The 27,456-nt window shown below is 37.4% G+C and overlaps 1 protein-coding gene across 1 annotated transcript in view; it reads right to left on the reverse strand.

The window, feature by feature from the left end:
* GLIS3 (GLIS family zinc finger 3) overlaps positions 1 to 27,456 on the reverse strand; it is a gene marked incomplete at both ends in the record, with an annotated part of 167,565 nt that overhangs the window by 116,393 nt on the left and 23,716 nt on the right. The window contains 2 exons of the mRNA XM_082335868.1: positions 8,593 to 9,718; positions 15,450 to 15,657. Coding sequence (XP_082191994.1) covers positions 8,593 to 9,718; positions 15,450 to 15,657 — 1,334 coding nt within the window. The remainder of the gene's footprint in view (positions 1 to 8,592; positions 9,719 to 15,449; positions 15,658 to 27,456) is intronic.

Raw genomic sequence — 27,456 nt, forward strand, 5'->3', positions numbered from 1 at the left:
TACGTACTTAAAAATAATGGTAAGAAAGCATCAAACTTAAATCAAAACAGTCTTTAATAGACAGAAAAAACAACCACTCTGAGTAGATAAAGGCGATATCAGCAAACAATCGCCATGTGGCTATACTAATGTTTAGCAAACCCAGATGCATTGAACAGAGCTGAGTCCCACAGCAGTTCCAGAGAAAACAGTCACAGCAGCCTCACCAGCTCCTCTTTCTGAATTTCCTTTTCTCAGTTAGTTCAGCACTCTACACAAACACAGACTGCACCTTCACAGCGACTACCTCCAAAAAGACCTCCCTGTTTCCATGCGGCCTTGTTCAGAAAGGATTGTTCAGCAGTTATTCAAGCCCTGGTAACACAAGATCAACAGCAACTGCATTTCTGTAACAGAGGACTCCACTGCACTGGCTGTATTGGTAATAACCTTGTCCAAGAAGTCTGTTTCAACCATTTATAGGGAGAGTCCACTATAATCATGTTCTGAACAGTGCTTAATCCTTATACTGTCCAAGCCCTTTGGAAACCTACCCTGCAAATATCTATCTGTAAAAGTACACAAGCTTTTAGCACCTGCTAAATGCCACCTCAGCCAATTGGGACTACAATGGCAGTAAAACAGAACTGCTTCAGGGATCAGAGTGAATCAAGCTGATTCTTGTCTTCCTTGGTGTTTGGGCTACTGTACCTCAGGCTGAGGGGAGACCTTATCACTCGCTACAACTACCTGAAAGGAGGTTGTAGTGAGGTGGGGGTCTGTTTCTTCTCCCAAGTAACAAGTGATAGGACAAGAGGAAACGGCCTCAAGATGTGCCAGGGCAGGTTTAGGTTGGATATTAGGAAAAACTTCTCCACTGAAAGGGTAGTCAGGCACTGGAACAGGCCGTCCAGGGAAGTGGATGAGTCCCCATCCCTGTAGATGTGATGCTTAGGGACATGGTTTAGGGGTGGACTTGGCCGTGCTAGGTTAACAATTCGACTCAATGATCGTAAGGGTCTTTTCCAACCTAAATGATTCTATGATTCTATGTAAATATGTGTATAAACCTGCATTCAAGACATGCCACTGAATCAATGTAATCACTTAGCTGTGTGTCACTGACTTTAGGATTCTGCCTGGAAGAATCTCACTAAAGTCTATGAGACTACTGCTGTGCAACTTCCCCTTTAAAAATTCACAGGACCAGCCCCTTCTCTTGATTACTTTAAACATTAAGTCAGTAAAAACATCTTAAACTAAATCTGAATGCTGAAAAAAATGTCAAAGAATACCTTACCATGTCCAAATGCTTCAGAATATATTCGCATTCAGTTTGCAAAATATTTAGCTAGTTCAATCATATGTGCACAAAAAGGTATGTGGCATTTTTCCATTTCTTAATTACTCTGTCCAAATAATCCAATGACTGTTCTATGACGCTTAATTCTCAACATTTGTTTTTAAAGCCTATGTTCACAGATAAACCAGCAGACTTAGGTGTCTGTAAAGTTCGCCACAGAATGCCAGAAGCATTAATTAAACCTCTAATGCTTAGGAAATCAGTGTCAATCAGCTGAATAAAAGCCAACAGTGTGTTTACCTTTGCTTAAAACTGTATTTCCTTTCTGAAGAAGTAACATTGCAATGCACAGTATAATCTATTAATTAGTTCCCTCTACTTTTCTCTTCCTTTCTTTAAAACAGAATAATGTTTTCTGGGAATGGTTTCTGTCTGTTTCTGTTGTGACTGTATCATAACTTGCACTTTCTGTTTTCCCATCAGATACTGTTAGGCATTTCTACCAGTAAATGGAAAGCTTCATAGTTTACTTACTTTGTTCCTGATACAGGTCCAGCTATCAACCAAACACGGATGCTGAAAATGCAAAGTAAAACTGGCAGAAAAGAGCAGAAGTTATCTAAAAAGATTTTATGGCTTGGAGAGTTATCCAGTTTCCAAATACTTCACACAGATGTGCTCCAAAGCCACAATCTTAGCATTAGCCCCCCAGCTTTGAATTCAAATAATGCTCTACTTTAAAACCCTAGTATTCAAAAAAACCAAAAATCAAACAAAAGAGAAACCAAAACCAACCTTTAAATTTTCTGGAATTCAAATTTTGGCAGATACAAAGCTTTATTTGGGATTCCACATTCAAGTAGATCAAATTTTTAAGAGTGCTTCACTTTTTTAGTTTCTCATTTATTTATAGTTTTGTACAGCAATGAAAAAAACCACAAAAATGTTCCATTAAAATCATGCTACAGGGAAATGAAAATAAATAAAGTATAATCTTTGTGCCTATCCACAAGCACAAAGATGTAATAAATTGGAAACCTTTCCACACAAACGTAAGTGTTTGTGCAATTAGGAACGTTCATTGTTATTTTTGGATACTTCACAGTCATGTTCTGGATTACAGTGAAAATAAAAAGATGCTTGTTTGAAAAAGTTCTTTAAAAATCTGTCTTAAATTTTCCAAATATCTAAGTCAAAAGGCAAGAAAAGCTGGTTCAAATACTTAACAGGAAAATCACATTATTCATTAGAAGAACAATAATAAAATTAGAGGTTTCATAAATTTTATTCCATAACATAAAATATGCTTCTCTGGCTGTCACTTTTCATTGTCATCAGTTCTACATCTGCATGTAGAAGGGAGTCTGCTTTGCATTTTTGAATGCATGAAGAGATACTTTAATATTAAAGGTCAGTATTTTGGATACCATAAGCCTTCAGGTGCTCACTGAACTCAAGTGGAAGTTGTGCATCTTAAGCAGCCACAGCAAAAGCACATATCATTACATTTTGAACTATGGATGCATTGTGTCTTTCATACTGAGAGAATAAGATTAAAAGAGCATTAGTACCACTGCTGAGAGGTAAGATTTATTAGCTTGAGCTAGTTGCCATCTGATGTGATCACATGAGTTTGAGCTGTTTGTGGAGGCACACCCACCATTCATAATTTGTTTTTCCTTTAAACAGCTAAAACATCATAACCAAAACCAGTAGGTTACTAAGATTGGACAAACTTGTGAGAGTTAGGAAGCCTTAGCTTTATTGTTGCAAATTAAAACTCAGCTTTTCTGTGTCTATACACCATGATATAGTCTAATTACTCATACACCTCTGCCTTTTCCATGGTATTTCTGTTTCAGTTAGTTTACTGAATTAGTGAGAAAATGGGCAATAGGCAACTATAAACTTGGCATTTTCTAACTTTCAGCAACTTGACTCCACAATTAAATTACTGTTCTTTTAATATTGAAGACTAGGTGCTCAATTGCTACTTTAGCATAGTGAAAAATTCTCCTGCGAGCATGCAAGCAAAAACAAATTGAAAAATTTTTATAGTTTTTATTTTGTCAAGAATTCAGTGCAGTATAGGATTTGATATGGTCTTTCCTTATCATCAAGCAACAGTGGCATGTGCTGTACTAAAACATATAGTACATGCTATATATAACACACCACATGAAGAGACGCTGCTAGAGCCGGAAGATGGAAAAAAAATCCCAATCATTTTTACAGAATTCATTTCTGGTTTTAATCAAAATTTCATCTTGAACACCATCTTCCAAGCACATGTTCTTCAAATAGCACACACAGACATCTATCTAAATACTCATGCTCACCCAAAGATGTTTACTTGTGTCTCAAAAAAGCATTACACAAGTGTTTCAAGTTTTATGTTCTTTTTTAAAACGATAATTTCTGTTTTACATGCTTAGTAGACTGATGCGTTGTGGGATAATTTCAGACATTTAGCAGACATTAAATGGATGTTGCTTCAAATCTGACAGGAATACTAGCAATTTTATTGGTTTAAATCACACCAAGCAGCTGTGCTAAAAAGTGCAGTATATGTATTACTATCCCGTACTTTAAAATATTAAATGGCATTGTGCTGAAGCATAGCTCAGAACTTACAGAAAGGAAGAAGACTGAATTCAGTTTCAAAAGGGAAGCATTCCTAGTGTACCTGAATAAAACTGCAAAGAGCGAGCCTGAAATTTATCTCTAACAACATGCTGTTGCTATTTACACCAGAAGAAATATATTAAGCTTATTTTTTGCACAGCATGACAATAAAGTGAATTAAGTACCTCTTACTGCAGCTGAACTTGAAAAGTACAAAAATACTCACTATAAAAGAAGAAACACTGAGTAGAAAATAAGCTTACAGGTACAGCCAAAGAGAGCAAAAGGTCAGGATTTGCCAATTGCTACTGTGGAGTTTCCACAGCTACTGGGAATTCTCTTTTTTCCTAATCCAGAGGAAATCTGAAGGAACCTCAGATATTGTGTGGTAACTGTTGGCAAATGCTACAGATTTTATCTCAACCACTGGTGCACTAACTGCTTTCAACATCCATTTTTCATTCAACTTTTTCTTCTTTAACTTATTTCTACAAAGTACAAGCTAATGCATAGATTAATAAATAAATATAACACATTTGAACATGTCATACCTACTTTATGTAAAGAAGTTTAGGAATAGACACTAAATATATATTACCATGTCATGAATAATTATTTTTAGTCTTTAAACCAGGTCACTGAAAAGAAGAATGCATTCCAGATGCAGTAAATTGGAATATAACCTGAAAGATATTTTAATGAACAGTAAAGGAGCCCAATACATTTTAAGAACTATTTAATGAATTCCTATTCCAAACAAGCCAACTTCAGGTGAGGCCTCTTGTATGCAGGTACTCTTCAACTTCACAAATTTCCATGTAATAAAGCAAGGCCAAGCATTGTCACCTACTTTGGCTTCCCATATAAAATAAAATGCAGGACTCCATGAAATTCATGCCTTTTAAAATTGAAATGCATTTTTTAGAACAAGAACCAGTCTTCTAAAAATGAGCAGGAATAAAAAACACACCATGATCTTTCAGTACACAGAGAAAGTATGTTGGATCAAATTGCCAAGACCTAATACGAACATGCAGCTTTGGCAGCAAATTCAGTTAAAGCTGGGAAAAAAGGGCCTGATTCACAGAAAAACAACAATACAAATCTATCAGGATTTGCAATTATTTTCCACTCCACCCTAGTTACCTTTGTACAGAGGGACAAGTATGTTCTGAGTTTTTGACCTCAAGAATGCTTGACTTCAAGTTTAGATCTGATGTTTTATGTGCTGCTATCTGATTAATAATCACCCTACAATACTTTTATCTTCCAGAATCGAAGAAGACTGCTCATCCAGAACAAGAAGGAACTAATGACTAAAGTATCGCTTGTAGCTGTAGTTTATCACTTCAAATTTTTGTTACATAGATACATAGAAACTAGTTCAGATGTGGCAAAACAAATTCTGAGGTCCAAGGAATATTCTGCTTGGCTCTGATTTTAACTATAAGCACATCAAGTACTGCAGTCCTAGCTGTTCTTCAAGTCTCTTCTCAAATATATGATTTCATCATCACAGAGCAATAACAGAGAAGAATAAAATGATTTTATGAAGTTCAGCCTATAATTAGTTGTGCATCTGATTCCGCATTATCTCTATTAGTGTTACAATTATACAACTTATAAGTAACCCTGAACTTGTATTACTAAAACCTTGCAAAGCTTGCTGAACTATCATAGCAATCCATTGGGATATACAACACAGTATACAATAATACACTTTCAACACTCAGCTGCACAGGAACAAGTATTGCATGATAAATATACTGACTAGGACCCATAGCAATATATGCTTAACGAGAAGATTCTCTCTTGCAAAATGTTAGGACCCATCAACACATACAGTGCTCACACAATGACTAGTGTGTGATGTCACTAAGGCGACTACTATAACTGGCTTCCTTTGATTATAGGATGTCTTGATACGTTACATTAAGATAGTTACTCCCAAAGACCTATTACTTCTGCTACATTCTCTGTAGTAAATCTGGTTGGTTCACATATACATATGTATTTGGCATTTTTCTTTCCCTTCTTGGTCTACTAGAGTGCCTCTTATTAGTCTGCAAACTGCAGTGGACACAGACTTTTACTTTATGATGAATTTAGAGAAAGAGGCATCCTACACACACAGAACCAGAAAATAAATTATAGGAGGACCCTAGGTGGACAAATAAGATTATGAATGGATTATTTTGATTTATCACTTAAATGCATAAATTCATACAGGTTTGGTGAAAAGTTTCAGATTTCTTTTGCATAATTTTTTGTTAATTATGGAAATCATACTTCACTATCATCTTGCCCAAAGTGTTCTCCCCAATATCTCACTTAAAATCTCAATTTAAAACATTAGATTGTATTGACTGAATTGAATTGTATTCATATGTATGATTGTATTGATTGTAAATTTCACTGCTTGGTAAGAAAGGTATGAAGTCTGGCTGAAGTAGTTTCCTAAATATATTGAGAGACTTCCAGACCATGGCCCCTTGGCATTAGAAAGCCAAATACATTTTTTCAAATTCACACTATTTGTGAAATGGTCAAGGAAGAAAGCAGCAAGCTGTTTCACTCAAACCTTGCTAAAGAATGCCATTTCTGCATGCTTGTCCCAAGAAAGGGAGCCTATGTTCCAGATTCACACCCACATTATGAGGGTTAATATGTCACCCTGAATATTTCTACATTTCATTACACTTCTAAACATGAAAGCAACATAAGCAAGTGGCTGCTGCTTCTGATATGCAAACTTCTTGACGCTATCCAGCAACAATTGCTGAAGTTCAGTAAAAGTAATCACACTTTTTAATGTTTATGAAAGTAATCATTCTTTGAGAAGCTAATATAGACACCTCTCATTTTTCTGTGGTACAGCATGACTTGGCACACACTTTAGTTTAGGTTTAGTAATCTCAAAAATGTTCTCATACGAAGTACCTTATCCACTTAAACATCAACATATTTATCAGTGAGTGATGATTCTTTCAAAGCTAAGGACTCCTCAAGGCCTCATAATAACGAGTAGGTCTCTGTAAGCATCCTTTCTGAACAGGCAGTGAGGGAGTATAGAGTACTACTAACACAATGTTTTCCCCAGTCTTACTGGATCCCTCATCATAATTCTCCCACTAGAAAGACCCTGGGTACTTGGGTACTCTTTTTTCCATTCATTTCCATGCTCCTTCACCATTCCTGCCCTCTTTCTTCATAGTGTTGTCTGTCCTCACTCATCTGCTGATGTCTGTCTCCATCTCTTTTTTCCCATGTGCTATTCCCTTGAAAAATTCTTTTCTTGACCCCTTATAATTCTTTTTTCTCCTTCTCTCTCCCCCCACAAAGCTGACAAGAAATCCCTGAGGAGGAACTGAAATTAATGGTAAATTCTGATCCAATATATCCGGAGAGCAGAAAAGAGAATATTATGGAATTTAAATATTGAGAAAGCAGAGAGGCTGAGTTCAGGCTCTGGTGTGACAAAAGGGAAGGATAAATAGTCTTCCTAGTGTCGTGACACAACCTCTACCGGGTTCTTTAAATTCAAGAGAGAAATCTGAGGAGATATCCACTCTCCCTGAAGGAGATTGGCAAATAACAAAAGTGAAAGAAAAAAATTTCCTCTATCTATCTACTGTACAAGCAAAAATCTACTTCATGGTAAGAAAATTATTCAAGTAGGCACACACCGAAAGAGAATTTATATTTCACAATATATTTCACAATAATTTATATTTCACAACATATAAACAAATACATTTTTTTTCAAGTGAATAAAAATCAGCAGTTAGTCCTAGAAATTATATATTCCTTCTTTTGTTAGGTTATGTTGGGGACTGGAAACAACACTGGTGAGGCTGCTTTCTGCTGACACTAAATAAGCACTTAGTAAAGGTAAACTAATCATCATCCAAAATACAGGCTATATGTAAGGCCAGTCAAGAATCTGACTTACAGAGATTATAGATAGTTCACTGGAGTCTAAACATAAATTGATTCTAGGGTTTACTGGCTAGATTGTTACCCCATGTGATTACATATGTGTGAGACTGACTTGCAGTGACCCTAAAAAAAACGGCAAAAAAAACATTACTTTGGGGCTTGAATGCTCACTGCTAGAATCTGTGAACAGAGAAATTGTTGTGTGTTTTATTCCTACTGTATTCACGGAAACAAGGCTGTGGGTCTGTTTTTTCTTAGTAATGAAACAAACAACTGCCTTAAAGAATACCCAATCCTTCTCAGTTTCTCATGGTAACATTATGCAAGATCCTGAAAATTCCTCAAGTCAAAAAGGAGTAACATGATGCAAGAATATTTCAGGATAAATTGTGCCATTTATTCTGCAGTACTTTTCCACATATATCCTTCATGCAGGTGCTTAAGTACTGCTGGTACTTAAGTTTTGCTATATGAAGGTCTACCATGCTACTTTTGCAGCCCACAGTAAAAGTTTATAGATTTAGAAAATAAAATTTTGTCTAATCCTATCTGTCAGTACATATGGAATTAAAGAATACCTTTCCTTTCTATCTAGGTGGAAAGGTGGAGCAGTCATTCATTCACACAGACTAGTTAAAAAAGCACACCATTAACTAGGAAAAACAAAGGTAGAATTACACCTTCTCTGTATTTTCATGAGTAATAGAGAGCCTTTTATTGGTAAGAGCGACAGAATTCAGACTTACTGTGCATTTGTTCGGCTTCTCTCCTGAATGGACTCTCATGTGAATCAGCAGTTTATAACGGGCATTAAATGGCTTGTACCTTCGTGGGCACCCTGCCCAGAAGCAAGTGAAGTCCTCTCCCTTCCTCTGGTCTATATGGATCTTCTCTATGTGCCGCACAAGTTCCTCTTGCTGGTCATACAGTGCACCGCAGTCAACCCAGCGACAGCCATGCTTGCCATTGAAATCGTCCAGCTCACCATCTTCATCAAGCAGGGAGCCTGGGGCAGAAGGAGGCACAGGCAGCGGGTGAATGTGACTGGGGAGGCTGTGTGGATGCCGGTGCTGGTGAGCATGGTATGGTGGGGGTGGCCCTGTCGGAGGAGGCAGCGGCAGCAGAGACGGAGGAGGCATGTCGACTCTACGGCCTAAGAAGTCATCCAGCTGTTCATCTTTCAGGATGCCCACCACCTGGTTGTCTGTGGGCGGCATGCCCTGCTGGATCACCATGTTACTTGTGGTGGCCATCTGCAAGCTGGCTTGCTCCAGCTGCTGCATCCGCTGGTACTCACCAGCCCCATTCTCAGCATATCCTGGGAAGGTGACGTTGCCATTAGCCATGAGAAGGCCTTTCTGGGCAGTTGGAATAGAGCAATTTTGGGGTATACAGCTCCCTCTCACTCCCAAAAAATGTCCATAGACCTCAGGCTGTGGGGAGACGTTTGCTGGTGAAGTTCTGGAGCTGTTGATGTAGGCCACCAGAGAGGTTGGGGATGTACGGATGATTGTATTGAAGTCGATCCCAATGCCGTCAGACAGAGGAGATAGAGAGAGTGCTCTTTTTTTAGAGCGGGCTGATTGAGACCGGGCTGAGGAATGGCGAGGACTAGAGTAAGGGGAATGCTTATTTTCCATGCCATATAAGTAGGATGGTAATGAGTTAGAGATGCAGTTACTGGACACAGATGCTCCAGGTGAAAAATTCAGTAAGTCCCCCAGCTCAGTGCCGTTTTGTAAACGTTGGTCAGGAGGAACAGAAGGAAGTGTCCTGTACCCATGCGACCACTCTTGCTTAACACTCAAAGTGGACTGACTTTCTGACAAGCTTAATGTCGTAGAGGCCAGAGACTCATGTGACAAGAGCGACCTGAAATAAAGGCACAATAAAGTAAACAGTTAGACAATTCAGCAGTGGTTCTTCTGTCTTCACACACACGTAAAATTAAAGAAAGGCTACATGTGAGAAAAGTTCTCCCTAATTTTAGGTACTCAACTTTAGCACTCTCAGTTAATGTACCAGCAGGTGTACACAGGCAATACATATGTAATAAGGTCACCTAGGAAACCAACTTTAAAACCTCAAGATTTTGATGAAAAGTTGCTGTAAAGGTTCTTGATACATCACTGCAGAAATCAATGCAAATTTTTTCATCAGCTGTGGTGTAAATAGGTTTAGACTTCTGAAGCCAAAGCATTATGCTCCTGCCTTGTATGAAACTCATATTGATTTGAGTTTACCATTATTTTTGCTGGCAAAGAATGGGAAGAAAACCGATTAATAAAGAATAAATATTTAACCTGAATGACTTTGCCAATTGTAATGCATACAAATAGTATTCTCTACAGAAATAGCTCAAGTTTATAAATACAGATAATATCTAACTTCACAAAACAAACAAAATAAATGAATAATGTAGAAGAACTGGTTGAAGGGGTTTATTTAGTTTTGGTTTGATGATGTATCTGCCTCCAAGTCAGCAATCAAAATTTTTCACAAAAGTGTAATCTTCTGTTATCATTAGTTTTTCACAGAAATATTATGAAACTTGTTTATGCTGAAAATGTCCTACGGGTAGCTTAAAAAAAAGAACTCATAAGCTCTTAACAATATTGTTTTCTACAGAAAGGTATAAAGGTATAAAAAGGAAATGCAAGGACATCAGGGTCCCTGATTCGTGGCTGCAAATGCTGGGTAGAGGCCAAGTGGATTTATGTCTTTATGTTTCCAGTTCACATCTTGACAGACTTGGATTTTCCCCCAGTCAGTGGTGCAATCATTATATTAATTTCTATTTTTAAGGGACTCTTAACAGTAGGAAGAACCAGGTATGTATCTAGATAAACACGGAGATCTCACAGACACAGAAGCCTCTGCATCTTATGTTTTGGGGGTTAATTCCTGGGTTTATTATTTTCACAATACACTTTTGAAGAAGCATAGAATTTCAATGGTGGATCAAGTACATAGGAAAATTTGTTTCTCTTCTAAATCTAAAATGCTTTTTTAAGGTGGAGAAGTCAATCACTGCTTCTCAGCTTCTCATATGAAAAACAAGATACACAATAGTTCCTCCTATCTACAAAGACTTCAGGAGGTCAAATTAACTTAAAAAAAAGACAGCTAATAAGTGCTAATAGGTACCTTAAATACCAGGTGTTGAAAAATATTTCTTAAAGCTCTAAGTAAACAGTATATGAAATGTTTACATGCAACAATCCAAAGGAACTGTCATATAGGCAAGCAATAATGTATTCTTATTTACAAAGGTTAAGTTCCTAAATTCAGTTATTATTTTTTTTTCAGTTATTATTATTACTATTTTACTGCATGGTTTTATATTGTTACAAACTTCAAATTTCTAAAAGAGAAAGTATGCACTATAAAGCAAATTAATAAAAATAAACCTTATCTCTTTCTTGATATAGACACAGTTACAGCAAGCACCTTTGAGGAGGCACTTCCACGACTTTACTTGCTTCTTTTTTTTTTTTAATAGGGAAGCAAGTTTTGATGTCTACTCAGGGTAAGCAATATTGCAGTTGCTTCTGAGTTCTGCAAGATTTTCTTATAGACACTGCTTCAGGAAACAAGGATCCATTGGCCAGACCTGTTAAGGCTCATAGTTGCATACTATGTCTGCACCATAGCCCTACTGCAGTGACTGCAGCTTTGGTGGAGACACATGAAATTACTTAATTTAAGAATTGGTGGTAGGCTAAAACTGGGGATCTGAATCTCATTTAAAACAACATCAGTCAACCCAAGAGAGCAAGAACAGATCCTAAACAATGGCTCTGGAGATATTGCCAGTGAATATGGCAATATTTACCAAATTTCCATGATATTGCTTGGTAAATTGGCTTTTCACCTCTGAGATCTGTGGATTATCTTTCAATTAGATCAGCAAGGTTGAAAGTATATATGAAAGCACCAGGTAAAGTCATTCAGGCAAGAGAAATGTGTATAGCTTTCCACATTCAGTTCTAGCCACAGAGGTTAAAGCTGAAAAATCAGAGTCTGTTATCTTATTCTGCCCACCACACAAGCACTCCCTGAGTGATGGGGTTTTTCCTACTACTTAATATTACAGCATTTTCCAACACTTGAGAGTCAACCAACATGAAGAAAGAAAAGTCAGTCTTCAGTGACTTTGGTTTTGGATCGTGCTGCAAGAACACAGCCCAGTCATTGCCAAAGAGCTGGAGGAAGGGAACTGGTGCTCAGGGCACCGTGGCTGTCCCTCAGCCCCCTTTTGTCTAGAGGGGAAGCCTGGCACAGGCTGAGGGAGAGAGGAAGCAGTTTGCAGGTGGTATGTCTGTGCACTGAGATAGCTCACAAACGGCAAAAAGGTAGCTTTAAATACCAGCCAGCCTTGCTGTGGTGACGTAGGGGATAGACGGGTAAACGCTCCTTTGCGCAAGATACTTGTTTTGTAATGGATGGTTGATTTGCTGTATCAGAATAAGAAATATCCTGTTCAGATTGAATGTCAGTATAGGGTACTGTTATGGGGGTTATGTTACTCCATCAGGGTTTAAATGGCACTTTCAAAACAGAGCACTGAAGAAATGCACAATTAACATGTTGACTACAGTTGCATTGAAAGAAATGAGAAAAATGGGATTGCTATATCAGGTCAATCTTGTGTAAGATTTAGATCTAAAGGGATAATTATTTGTGAAAAAAATTTATTCTGGCTGTTGGGTCTGTTCTCAATGGACTTTGTTAAAGCACAGTTCATTATAGGGCAGTTAAATCCTGTTAGTATGCCGTGACCCCAAATACAGATCCACAGTCTTCAACAGATGAAGAAAAGTAAGGAAGGTATGATTTTTCCATGCTAGGCTATATATATTTCTAGCTGGAAAATATAAATAGGGCAGGGGTTTGCCAGTTTCATTATTTAAATTTTTATTTTCTCTTTTATAATTACGGAAAAAATCATTCATCAATATAACAAGTCTATTTTTATAATGTCAAGAATTTTAATCAGATGCATAGTAGGACAAGTGTCATTCAAAAAACTACTAATGCCTAACACAAAGGGACACACCCATCAGTGAAGCTGAAGAAAAACTATGTTTTAAAAGTCTCATAACAGCACAAAAATAAAAAGTTGTCCCAGAATTTCAAGTATACAATAAGTAAGAGCCAGATAATCTGAAGAAGTCTGGTTCTCACTTAAGTCTCTAAATTCAAAAGTAACAAAGATTCCAGCTCCCAAAACAAAGAAAAAAATCTTTAAAACCCAGCCCACATTGTGACTAATTTTCTGGAGGAAAATAAATATACCTAATATGAAAATGAAGGGCCAGGTATACCACTGTGTCAGATTCTCACATGGTATTAATTGACATGTCTGCTTATTGTAATCTAAACCAGCTTGAGTTTGGACCGGATCTTTTATGAACATTTACAAGAGATTCCTCCAATTACTTTCTATTCTTCCTCTGTGTACAGAGGCCACAGTGTCAAGTATAACCCTGACTCTTAAACATAAACATGGAAGAGTGAAAATTATACTTTCTTATCTTTTTGCGTGGTCTTCTGTTTTACTAGCCAAGGACCCTTTGCTCTTTCTCAGGTCCTTTTCCAACTTGCATCAAAGTAAATGGCAGTATTACATCTGGTTTCAAGCAGCATAACTGAATACTCTGAAAAAGTTTTTGGGAAACTCTCAAAAAAGATGGGGAAGGTTCTATCCCTTGTGGTCTGTATACCAAAATCTGATGTTATCTGTAGCAAAACTCCAATTTTGCCAACTTTTTTCTTTCTTCTGTCAGTAAAAATCAAGACAAATTGTTTTGGTTTGGGTCAATTCAGCAAATAATCTGGTTTGGATTAGGCTGCCAGAGCACAGTTCATGACACCTGGGAGTGTCATGTTCATGACACCTGAGTGCCAGAGAAGGCACTCAGCCCATGAAGCATTATGGAGTCAGCTTAGGCAACCAGTTTAGGCAAATGCAGTTTATTGCTGAAGGATTATTTTTTTTTTTTTTTAAAAAAAGGGTGTTTCAACAATCTGTGAATTAAATTCTGACTTCAAATTTGTTTTGCCCTATAAAATACTCAATCTGAGGGCAAAATTGCTGAAACAGACATTCTTTGTGCGACAATCTGATTTTATAACATCTTCATTGATAAATCATTAAAAGAGACTCTAGGGACACTAGAGCCTCAATTCTGCCAGAGTTTTAACTTCAGTTCACCCTTAGTAAATGTTTATTTAAAATAAAAACAAAAATGTATCACTCAGTACTGACATAGTACACCCAATCACACATTCAGGTAAAAATAACAGTGTTTGGAACCATACAGGCACATCTAAAACTTATTAAATAAGTAATAATTACTTAATGATATTTTTATATCATCACTTTTGTTCTGTCTCAGAGGTATGTCTCTGGATTTGTCATTTATCATCATCTTAGCACTGAATGATTTTCCCTGACATGTTCACATAGGAAGCATAATTAATTTTCAAAATTGTCCTGGGGGACTCAGTCCTCACAACGGAAGTGACACAAATGACACAAAAGTAAAGCAAGGTTTTCTTCCAGTTACATAATACTAATTTTAATTATTTCAAGAATGTTCCTTGGCTTGTAATAAAGTGATACAGTAAAATATAAACAGTTTTGAGAATAAAGACTCTTGTGGCCTTTTGTAAATAAGAACAGTTACATTTCAACTCAGTAGGCAACTGTTGCACGAGTCACATCTACAAAAGTGGGAACATAGCGTCTGAAATAACACAGCAGAATTTTTTCTCACTGTATGTTTAACTAATGTCCAGGGATGTGCTTAATGTATTTGTATGGAGGTTGTCAAATAACTATTTTCCCTTCATTCAGGTTTGTCAACAATACTCATATCCATAATCTCAAAAGTTCTTTAAGCATGTAAAAATTAATTAACAAATATTTATCTGTGGTTTAGTGACATAAAAAGGCAACATTTACAGAAAGAGGCCATAGTTTTTATTAAACTACCCACCAGAGCTAGGAAAATGGACAAGTTTTCAGGGACACAAGTCTAACACAGGTAAAGTTAACTGCTGGCTCAGTGCAGACTGGGAATAATTGATCTGATTAACTCAATAATGTAAACAATTAAACAATTTGAAAGCAAAGGTATTTGATGAGGAGAGAGGAATGTTAGCAGGGCATTTAAGTTTATTCTGTCTGACATTTATGTTACTTGACAGGCACCAACATAACACTTAGCACTACGGTAACCTTAAAACAAGTCATTGCCCCTGAAGATGTAACACGTGGACTATTTCTGCTTTCATGCTCCACAACATTTCTTGTCCTTAGTACAAAAGTATAGTTAAGTGACTATAAAAATCTTTTCTCTAACAAAAAAACCCTATCAAACACAGAAAATGTGTGGCCAAATTTCACTCATTATTTGAATGATCCAAACAGTATGATTATAGCTGATGTGAATTAAATTGCGTTGAATTAAATTTCCGATGGCATAACAGAGCACCATTTAGGCCATTTTAACAATCAGAAAGGTTGCATTTAAATTACAGGAGAATTAAAATACCCTCTTTTTAAAGTACTGAATATAAAAACATAACTCAGGACCTTGTATCTGATGAAGAAGCACTTAGGCTGGAAGCATCCATAGACCTCTGTAAGCTACGGCTGATCTGGTTGCATGCTGTTGAAACCTGATTAGCAGGAGGTGAAACAGATCCCAGCTGCTGAACTGTCATGGGACTGCTGGTGACTATTACATTGTTGCAGCTGCCTTTTCCAATGGACTTGCACTGGGGTCCATAACCGAGATCTCCTAAAAATAAACAAGGCGGGTTAGTATTCATCTCCCATGAACCCATGATGAAGCCACAGAACTCACATTGCTTTGCAAATCGGAAGAGTGACTGGAACTGAGTATCTTCAGATGAGGACAAAACAGGGGAGCAATAGCAAGATTTTGCAAACTTCTCCAAACACAAAAAGCAATATGCTAAAGAGGAATTAATAAATTATGCACGCTTAAAACATGTGCTGAAGAACATAAACTAAAGAACATGCATCACAGATAAACATCAGAAAAAACACCACTGGAAGAGTCTGGGTGAAAGAGCAGCCCTCGGCTGGGAAACAGACAAGCCATAAGCGTGCCTTTCTCTGAAGGAGGAGGGAAGAGAGAACCCAAGGAGACTGCAGGAACACCACCATGCCTTGATTCAAACCCCACAGTGCCAAGCCATTGCATGCCCTTCCATCATTCCTACCACTAGCCATGCAAAAAGTAAGGAGACTGCAGGCATGCATGCAAATTACAACCCCTGCAATAGGTCTGGTGTGGCAAAGTGCACGGGCTGCATAGTTTCCCCAGCAGGAGAGAGTTACAGCTGGAACCCAGCATTCCTCAGAGGTCTGGGGAGAGGAATTTGAGCTGGATCAAGCAGAGAAGCATTCTGGACTTTCTTTAAAAGGCCACAATCTGCTCTTAATCACTGCTGCCATGACTCAACTGATGGCTATTACACAGTAGCACGGGAGGTGACTACAGAGGTAGCTGGCATGTAGGACATATCTGCAAAATGCTCTGTGTACTTTGTGTTCTGATTTAGGTGACAGATGGTGGTTTACAAGATCCCCTGAGTTAAAACACATCAAGATGAAAAAGTTAAAAAGTAGGTCATAATATGGAAGTTGTTGGATATCTAGCAAATTCTCATCACAGTTGGAAATTAATAATTAGATAATTCACATTTCTAGCTGCTTCCCCATGTTCAGACTACTCCCCAAAGCAGGATAGCAATATCAGGACAAAAAATGAAAAGTACTTCAATTTAAACCATTTTGTAAATTAAATCTACTTTTGACTTGGTTATACAACTCTCATACTACTTTTTCTCAAGGATGTTCAAATGGGTGGTGAACTTCACAAAGAAGTACATTAAGGCATTTATGGCCCCCACAGTCATAAGAAGAAAATCCAAATCCTTCAGCCTCCTCCAGATCAAATAGGATTATCTTAAAAATTTGCAATTCACCCTAAACATTTCAAATTATAGCTTTTCTTTTTCTTTTTTTTTTTTTTTAAGAAGAGAACAAACAGATATGTTTATTCCTGTTTCAGAGGTTTGTGCCTTCTTTTCAAATTCTTCTTCTTCTCTTTGACTAATTAGTAATATCTCACATATATGTGAGGAGCACATACATGATTCTCAGTCCACTGGGATCCTAAGTGCTTTGTAAATTCATGTGCAGATGTTACAAGCATGATCCACCACCAAAATGCACTCCTTGGGATGAAATATGGCAGCCCTTTGAGAAAAACAACTTATTCATTGCTACTACTTCAAAACATAAGTGAAGAGTATAGCATCTGGCTGAAAACTCAAGGGTAAGGAAAGAAGAAAACATTTAATAACCCATCCTGAAATTTAACTAGAAGGACTGGAAATTTCCAAGGACAAACACATAAGGAGAATTCCTTGTAGTGCACTCAACTCCATTGTGGGTACGAGAAAAAAAGGCTTTTAAGCTTTGTAGGATTACTGTCTGCTCTCACTCAAGATGTCCAATCAAATCAAAAGAATAAGCGAAGGCATTTTATTTTCTTTCCTGTGAAGCAGTTTGTATTTTGAACTCACTAAAACTGAATCACTGTGCTACTCAGCAGTTGCTTTTATAATTTTACAGAGTGTTAAAATGGGAACCAGCCAGCAGAAATTAGGCCAAAAATGTAACTTGCCCCAGTAATAACATGGACACTACTCCTCTTAGCAAAAGGCTGGGCAGGGTGAAGTTAAAAATTTGCATGACACATTCACATCATATAAAATACATAATACTACTATATGTGTGTGTATATTACAAATATTCAGTCAGCTATTTTTTAGAAAAGCGTCTTTAGTATGTAGAACCAAAAGCTCCCTGCACCAAAGGATATAAAAGACAGGGAAGCATGCTATAATAACGTAAGAAATCCAATTGGTTTTGACACTGAAACACAGTTGTAATGCTTGTAGAGCCTACATATATTGACTACTTAATAAGATGTAAACCTATTATTTAGCATTAAGAAAAGCAGCTCTACCACAAAAATGTAACAAATATATACTGATTCTTCCCTGGATGACACCATAATGCCCTTCACTCATAAGCCACTTTCAACAAATTTCAATGGTAACAATAACATCTACTTTATCATATCCAGGAAATCAAGGGCTGGGCACTTGTAAGATTTTCATTTAGGGACAGGCCATGTGTCAGTTCAAATAACAATCTACAACTATACAGTGAAATTGCTATTTATACATGATTAAACCTGAGATGCTTGGAACTTACGTGTCAGGGAAAAAAAAAAAAATCCCAAAAGCAAAACCAGAAAAGGGAGTAGCGTCAAACCAGTACTGTTAAATACAGAATGTTGTATCCTGGTTTCCCTTTCAATTATAGGGTCTGCTCTTATTATCTGTGCATAAACAGCACCTCAGTGATGCCGAGAACAGCTAAGAGAATTTGTTGTGTAAGGATAAGCATGGCCAAAGATGGTCTGGTCACTGGTCACTGAAAGGAAAAAATGAGAAAAGGAGTACTTTGGAGAGATTGTATTACTGGGATGACAGACAAAAGTAACGCAAGACTCCGGTCCTGACAGAGATTTGCCTTGGCATTTGTCTGATGCAGAAGTGGAAGGAAAAGGTTTTGTTCTTTTTATCATTAATAAACATTTGCTGTTGTGGGGAAAAATGACAATTCTTCCACTTAAAAGGCCAGGGGGTGGGGGGAGGGAGGAGGAGGAGATTATCAAGAAAGAATCTATTGTCAACTCCCACCATTGAAAGAGATTGCAAAGTAAAAGATTACTGCTATGAAAGCAAAGTTGTAACATTTTATCCACTGTTTCACACAGGTGTAAATGTGCCGAAAGACCATCATTAATACCTCATCTGTGCCCTGCAGGTCACTGAGCAGTATTACTTTGATCTGAATCAGGTGTGAGCATACAATCCCATGTCTGTTGAGCTAAATCAGATCACAAGACAGGAAGCTTATGCTGACTTTGAGCCAGCTGCAGGAGTACAGACCACATCTGATCTAGCATAAAGTTAAATGGGTGTGACATGGATATCTGACCTGGTATGAGCCAGGCTAAAAGGCAAGCTATCAGAAAATGTATTCAAAAGCACTGAATAAATGTGAACTAGCAGAATGGCTGTGTCCCACATCAGCATTTGGCATCATATACCCACAATGCAAGAGGACCCCTCAGTCCAGGTTTGCTCTGTCATTGACCCAAAGCCTGAAAATTTCAGGACAGTGACAGGACACCCAGGAATTCCTTAATGTCTTGAATCCACATCAGCTGAGATAAATGGGAACCTCTTTGGAGGACATCAGTGGGTTTTGAATGAGGCTGTAGATTCTAAGAAAAATACATGGACTTAATATTATAAATAAGCAAGAGAAGCAATTTCTTTTCTTAAATACTAAGGTATAAATCAGGAGATCGTCCAATAAAGACAACAATAGTTGAGGAGGTGGAATCAGTCTTGAGCTGGCTCACAGGAAGAGCTACAGTTGATTAGCATGTCATTTATTCCAAATAAACATATTATATATAAATCAAAACTGTTCTTTATCAATAACTAACAGTAATGTTAACTAAGTATAAACTGTAAAAATATTTTATGGAAATATTTTAATTCATTCACTTCCTCATTCATTAGCTTGCCTGTTTTCCTTGTTTATTCTCTCTAGTTGGTTAATAGCTAAGCTTCACTCATCCTTGACATGCAAAAATATTTCACTGCTATCTGCTGAAGAACATTCAAAGAATACAGAAAAATACAACTACTTTAATTTAGGTACACTGAATTTCAGATGAGATTCTCTTAATTTACATCACACTCACACTTCTTGGAGGCAGAGTCCAATATGAAATTATTTCCATTTAAACACATTTTCTTCATCAGATATTGATTGAAAACCAATCAATTTCTTTGTCTACTTCTCCAAACCAAGAATAGTAACTTGTTAATTCTGCCAAGTAACTCAGGTTATAAAATGAAAATGCTTCACCAAACCTTTGAAATTATAAACTATGCTTCCCATGTACAAATGATAATACAACAAAAACATACAACAGCAAAACCAATTTTAATTGTTTGGTGTTCTGAAACACACAACATACCAAATACATAACACTAGATCAAATTCAATCATCTCTTAGATCAATAAATTCTGCAATAACTGAATTAATCAGCATGAAAAAAAGCTATTAAAATTATCTGAAAATCTGTGCTGTTGTTACTGTTAGAATAACAGCTAGAAATAAAAGAATTGCAACAAAGGAGCAAAAGGTAATTTCCCTAGGGAATTTTCTGTCTGTTGACATAGAGTAATTAAGAGCTTTGGAAACGGTTGGTTTTAATGTTTCCCTTATAATTGGCTTCCAGTCTTGTTTGTGTAGATTCTGTATTCACCAAAATGGGAAGAAAAGGGCACACCCAAAAAAGCATATTGTAAGACAATAAATAGTAAAGAGGACAGAGACCAAAGCAATAACTAAGACTGTGTCAATGTATTCTTCATGTAAATTTGACATAAGTCACCAAGACCTTTTCAAAACAAATTTGGTCTTTTTCCACAACATGGTGAATCTTCTGGATGTTGCAGTTCCCAGCTACCATGTACATCTTTGCTGTGTGTCACCACATCTGTGGGGTTGCTGGCACCCTAGTGGGAAGGGCTTCACAGTAGCTGCTGACTGAACAAACTCAAAGGTTTGCTTGGAAGACTTGTTTCCAGATGGCAAATATCCCAAACCCTCTCACCTTGGGGATGCCAAACCTTTCAGGCTTCCCCTCCACCCATTTTAGTCATATTATTAATAACTACTAGAGAGCTAGCACTTGTCTCTTTGTCCTTAAATGCAAGGGCCACTTTTCTGTTGTTTCTACAGCCAGCTAAGAGGCACTATTGCACACCAACTACGTAGACAGAAACGCCAGCCGCAGGGCAGGGGATATCAGATCCCTTGAAGTCCTCTTTAAGTGTATTCAACTGCAACTTGAAAGGGGGGAAAAAAAAAAGGCAGAATAGGGGGGAGATTGCCACTTGCCTCTATTAACATAGGATCAGCCAAAATCTTTGTCTGTTTGGGAATCTGGGCTTCTTCACACTCGTATCATCCTCTGAGCCCAAATCTTTTTTGGGAGACCTTGAGGCTTGTAGGTGAACTACACAAAAATTCAGTCAAAATTACATTAGGTATGAGCAATTTTTGTATGGCATGCAATCTGGATTCTTTCAGGGGACAAGTAAATTACTAAACTATGGCTCAAAAAGTTGCCAAATCAATATTTTTATTGCAAGTCTTATGAAATACAGTAGTTTCTGAACTACACTACACCACACAGACACTACATGTAAGTGAAACAGTGATTCTTGGCCTTTATTTTCTTAAAAAATAAAATTTAAAACATCAAGGCTTTGTAGTTAGAAAATTCTGAAGTTGAGACCCTAAAACCTCACTGGTTTTAAGCTCATGGTTATGATCTTAGGTCATGATTTTCTTAACACTTATAATTAGCAATGCTTTGTTACTAAGAAATTTCCTCCAAAGCCTCTGGCAGTGTCCACTCTGAACAGCAAGTTAGACAGACCATTAATCTGACTAGTATTGGTGATTCCCATGTTCTTAACTGCTTGCAGAGACTTAATCTTTACAATCAAGAAAAATAATCTGGAGGAAATACACTAAACAGAATTATATGACCACATTGTATTATGAGAAAATATTGTGTATGCACTTTGAAAACTTTCCATGCTTTGAATCTAGGAAAGGCAGTTTCTCCACTATCAGAGTGCACTTGGTAAATTAGCTTGCATTAATTTCCAGTGCTGTTTGCCATTCATTGTATGAAGTAACCAAGCATGCACTTTCAGCAACTCTACTATGAGACAAAAGAGACTGACAAAGCACAATGAAAAACAATGCCTCCCTTCAAGTGGAAACAAGGTAAAAAATTATCCAGAACGGACCGATTAAAACAATACCTCACAGGTGATTAACTTAGCTGGTTTAAAGCAGACAGCAATGAGATCACCTACTTCTATGGAACAGTTTAACCACTAAATTTAAACAAATGAAACCAGTGGTCTTTTAATGACTAAGCTAAGAATATATTATGAAACAGTCAGGTTCAGGAAACTTCCAGGAGAAAATACACACTGTAAAACAAAGATTTTCAATTAGATCTGCAGACATTTATCGTATCTCATATTACTTTTGAATCAGTTTTATTTATATCAGGAAGGCCTCCCACTTACTAAAAAGCTATTTTGAAAGCTACTTTGTTTTCTTAGTTTGCATAAAAAGTAAGAAGTTATCAGTTAACTGCTGCACAGACCAGTAAATATTTAACTGAACTAAAATATAAATGTTTTAGCTGCAATGGGTAACTCTTTATTTGTTATCAGTGACATTACATGACTTCTGCTTGTGTCCTTGTTAGGATATTATATAGTATGTGCTCTTTCTGTTGCAGAAAACATACAGCTTTACATCTTTGGTTTATGCTACCACTTCTCTATACTACTAGTTACTCATACCAGCTTCTGATAAGTTTCTATCTGCAAAACTTAGCCTGACCATTTAGTTTGTATTTCTGAAAAATTAATACATTGTGCAAGCCTCATATTCTTCTCAAATAACTGGTATAAATGAAGAGAAACTCCACTAGTAATGTAATATATTACTCTACTGGTATATTAATCTAATGTTGAATAATATCAGGTGAAAAAAACAAGTTTCGTGTTTTAAATTTTAGTATTGGCCAGCTCCTTAAAATACCATTACAATACAGAAAGAAAACTATTATTATAATCAAAATAGAAATATACAGATATTTGAAAGAACAAAAGAGAATTGTATTGGAATTAGAGATAATACCCTCCAGTTCCAGTGCCATTGGGAAATTACTGTTTGAATCTGACCTAAATGAACACAGAGCATACATCTGTATATGTGTAAGAGCACAGATCATTATTTCAACTGCCTTGCAAGTGGCATTAGCTGAGGGGCAAACAAAAAAATAATATTATTAAAACTTCCTCATACATTATGAACGGTAGGAGTCAAATGAAATCTATAGGGAAACACTTTGGCCATTAAACAGTGCTGCACTCAACTCCAAAGTAAGCAGATTGATTCCAACAGTGTTATTGGAATACTACTTTGCTGGTGCCACCTGACTGCAATGCAGAACAGCCAACTATGGAGGGGCAATAAGAAAACACGTTAGAAAAATAATTCTCTGTAATACTTCATCACCCACAACAACTTCTAGCACTGTTCAACCTTCACTGCACATTTGTGCTTTTCTTCACGTTAGGAATACATACTTAGCATTTTTTCCAGTAATTCCTGAAGTTTTTTTTCCTCAATTTTAATTAAAAGATACTCAGATCAGATAATTTCTCTTACCTCAATATCCTTAGTGTTCTAGAAAATACCACATAGGAGCTTTGCCATCTGTGACCCTGGGCACATACAGATCCATTACTGAAAAGACTTTATTGTTCCATGTACCAAAGCAAGGCAGCATAGCAATGTACCCCCTGCTCACATGGTAATTTCTGGTTTCTTGCTGTGTTCATTGGATTACTATCTAACACAGAGGCAGCCTTCCTTGTGCACCCCTTATACTTGCTTCTCCTGTCAGCCTGGTTGTATGGGCAGTGAGTAATGTTGGGAAGAAAGAAGCAGACCCCTTCTTGCCTCCTGGCCCCAGGCAAAGGCAAGATCTTTTGTCTCCTTTATTCACTTAGACATGGGGATGCTAGCTCCGTCCACAAGACCACCAAGAGTAAGGGGACAGACTCTCAGTCGGTTTAGGCTGCCGTAACTCCGATGGTCTATGACAACTTCCCCATAGTAAAACCTGCTGCCAGCTGTGCAGGAGCCCTGAGCAAGAGCAAAGAGGTTGCCTTCTACCTCAACCATGGGCCAGGTCTCAGTCTGTACACCGTAACACATCAGTGCCAGACTGCATTGCATGTCATGATCCAGCAGGAGACATCTGTTCAGCAAAAAAGCCTGTAATAAAGGCTTTGTTCAATGTTAAACTGTAATCCCATGTAAGGCTCTCTTTCTAAATCTTTACAGATAACCCAAGGTATTTGATCACTGCTTCTCAGAAAAGTGCCTTTCCTCCTTTAAGAGACAGGAATGCACAAGTAGCAGAAAAGAATAAATACCAACCTGTTGAATAGTGATACTAATTAAGAACAGGTGGCAAATGTTAACATGGGAAGAACTGCAGAAACTGGCTCTTGCAGTATGCAAGCAGGAATGTAAGTAACTTGCAATCCCACTCAGTATGTTTTTGTTTCCCAGATAAAGCCCATTGTTCAAGGATACTAAAGGGTAATTTTTAAAACTGCATTGTCCCTGAGTTTCTGAGCAGTACAAACAAACTATTATCTCTTTCCTTGCATTAGAAACAAGACACTGTTTAATGATGTTTCTCCTACAAGATAATATGAGAACGTTACCCTAGTTGTCAGTTTAACCAGGCAGAAATAACAACCATACAGCCCACATAACGTATGTATTCTAAGAGGCTTTATCCTCAGTTAATTAGTTTAACTATTGCTTTCACGGTTCATTTAAAAGTTTCATGCTTCATTAAATATCAATATATTTTATCATCTCAAAAAACTTTTCAGTAAAAATACAATTGTCTTTTCAGGTGATAATCTCGTTAACTGATATATACATTTCAAGCATGTCTATCAGACACTATCAAAGTCTGAATTGCTACAGCAGCAGTATCTCAAAGCATTATGCAAATCTCATTCCACACACAATGGAAAGATTTTTTTTTTGAGTGAAACAAATGTACTTTGTCAAGAAAAAGAAAATGGTTTCGACACATATTATTTTCGTCATTAAAAAAGTTCCCACACTGATCTCTGGTTGTTACACCTTCACAACAATCAGCTCAAACATACCTTTGATTCAGTAGTTGTGACTGTTTTGTCAAAAGTCCTTAAGCTCAGGAAGACAAAAAGTCATGTCCTCAAGGGAGCATGAAGATCAATGAAATGAAGAGTTGCAAAGATATAGAGGCCAAAAGCCAAGTGCAACTCATAAAAAGAAACTTCTGTGATTAAGAGAACAATTTTTCTACTATAAAGGTTTATTTACTTATGTGGAGTATGCATTTTCTCAATTCAGGATATAAGATTACCTCATAGCAGCTTAGAAGAACATTTCCAGAGAGAGAAATTACTCCTTAAAAGTCCACCTGCATGATTACCACAACTTCTCTGGAAATTTCTACTACTATCTTCATATGCATTCTTGTTCTATGAAATATATGGTCAGTAAAGTGCATTGCAATAATAAAATGACAGCAGTTCTTATTATTTAAGCTGACTTTTAGAGGACGCTACTATCAGCATCCTTCATGTTATAGCCTATTTAGATTTCTTAAAAGCTGAAATGTTATTACATCATGGTCCAAACAGAACTTTCCACTTGCCTTTCTACTCTTATCTCTTCAAGTCAATGAGAGGCAAACCCTGGGAAAATTGTACAAACTGCCATAAGTATTTAAAATCTGTATTGTCACTACATGCTTCCACTCTTCTCAAAGCTTTAGACATTTTTCTTTCAATTTTATTCTTCCATTAGCCCAAGGAGTGCTAATTAATCGAAATTTCCCAGGTCTTCTGTTGTTGTGATCAGAAAGAAAAGATCAAAAAAAAGCTCATTCCGTCTTGTTAAAGTGAGTCCATCTACCTTCTACAAAGCCAGGACAATAAGAGGGAGGATTAAGGCCACTTGAATGGCTTAGGCCCCGTAAAGACGACTTCAGCTCTTGCCCTAGCCATCATCCTTGCCGAAACTGATTTACGGAGAATGACATCTTAACCACAGCTATTACTTTGTGAAGATGAGGCTGCTGTGTTGGCAGGGTTTGCCATCCAAACTTGGCTACTGAGTAAGGTCTGATGCGAAGACACAGGAAACCACACTGGCATACCAACGCAATGGTGTGTGTGCATGTCTGCAAGGGCCGTCTGAAGGATGGAAAGAAGTGTTCATGGACAAGGGCATAAAAAAGGCAAATGTATGCGTACTCAGCTGTGCTGAAGCACCTTTGTTAAAGGGTGGAAACCCACACAAATGTCCTGATGGAGACTGAAATCTTTTTAAGAAGCTGCTCATCCCAACTGTGTCTCTCTCCTCCATACCTCTAAAAAAATAAGGCAATACCCATCTTTACAATAGTTTGACAGAGAGAATGTGCTATATAGGTAAGAGTGAAATGTTCAAAATGGATTATGTGATTTCTGAGGACTTCATCCAATTGACTTTCAGTGAAGTTAAATTCCCAAGTACCTAAATCATTTTTACAAAAAGAACCTGGCCTTATGAGCTCCTTAGGTACTTTTTCAGATTTCTGTCATATGCAGGTATTCACATATTTTTCTTCATAAAATTTATTGTGTGTTTCTTTAGTATTCTGGTGTGATTTTCATTAAATTGCAGGGATTCGATTCCCTGCCATTCAGGGATTGCAATTCCCTGAAGTTAATGTGAATAGGATATAAATCAGCACCTCTTACAGTCAGCTGTGGTTGTATTTCACTATTACTGAAATCCACATTCTATTCTACAGTCTGTAAAACTTTATGTTAAAAAAACATGTTTGCTTTTGAAGTACTTACTTCTGATGTGCAAGGCACGCTAAAGATGCAAAATAAAGCCCATTCCACTTCCAAAAGACTCAACCAGGCCAACAGAGAAGAGTTAAAGTGCTTATAATTGAAGAAAAGACAATAACCAGAATAATGGTTATAGTATTTTTCCTTTTATATGACTAGCTCCTCTTCTTCATGCAACATTCAAGAATAAAGTCTGCACAGACAGGCTGAAGGAAGAAAGAGTGTGGATTTGCAGTCTGTGTTTGGGAGAGTTTTCAATGCCTCACGTGGTAGGTTGACCTGGGATGGCTGACAGATGCCCACCCAGCCAGTTTCTCACTCCCCTCCCCCGTCAACAGCACAGGGGAAGAAAATAAGATGGAAAAGCTCCTGGGTCAAGACAAGGACAGTTTCGTAAGAAAAGCAAAAGCTGCATGCAGAGGCAAAGCAAAATAAGGAATATATTCACTACTTCCCAACAGCAGGCAGGTGTCCAGCCACTTCCTGGGCAGCAGGGCCTCAGTATGTGTAGCAGTTGCTCAGAAAAAAAAATGCCATCACCACAAATGTCACTGCATCCTCCTTCTTTCCCTCAGCTTTAATTGCTGAGCAGGACATCATACAGTACGGAATATCCCTTTGGTGAGTTTGGGTCAGCCCTCTGTGCTGTGTCGCCTCCGAACCTCTTGCTCACCCCCAACCTACTGGTCTGTTTTTTGTAGGGAGTTGGGTGGTGGAGAGAAAGCCTTGACACTGTGCAAGCACTGCTCACCAAGAGCCGAAATTCCAGTGTGTTATCATTGGTGTGTTATCAACACTGTCTAGTCACAAATGCAAAGCACAGCACCACATGCGCTGCTATGAAGAAAGTTAACTCCATCCAGCCAGACCCCGTATAGTAGATATG

The sequence above is a fragment of the Platalea leucorodia genome (genome assembly GCF_965183815.1).
Source record: "Platalea leucorodia genome assembly, chromosome: Z".
Taxonomy (NCBI): Eukaryota; Metazoa; Chordata; class Aves; order Pelecaniformes; family Threskiornithidae; genus Platalea; species Platalea leucorodia.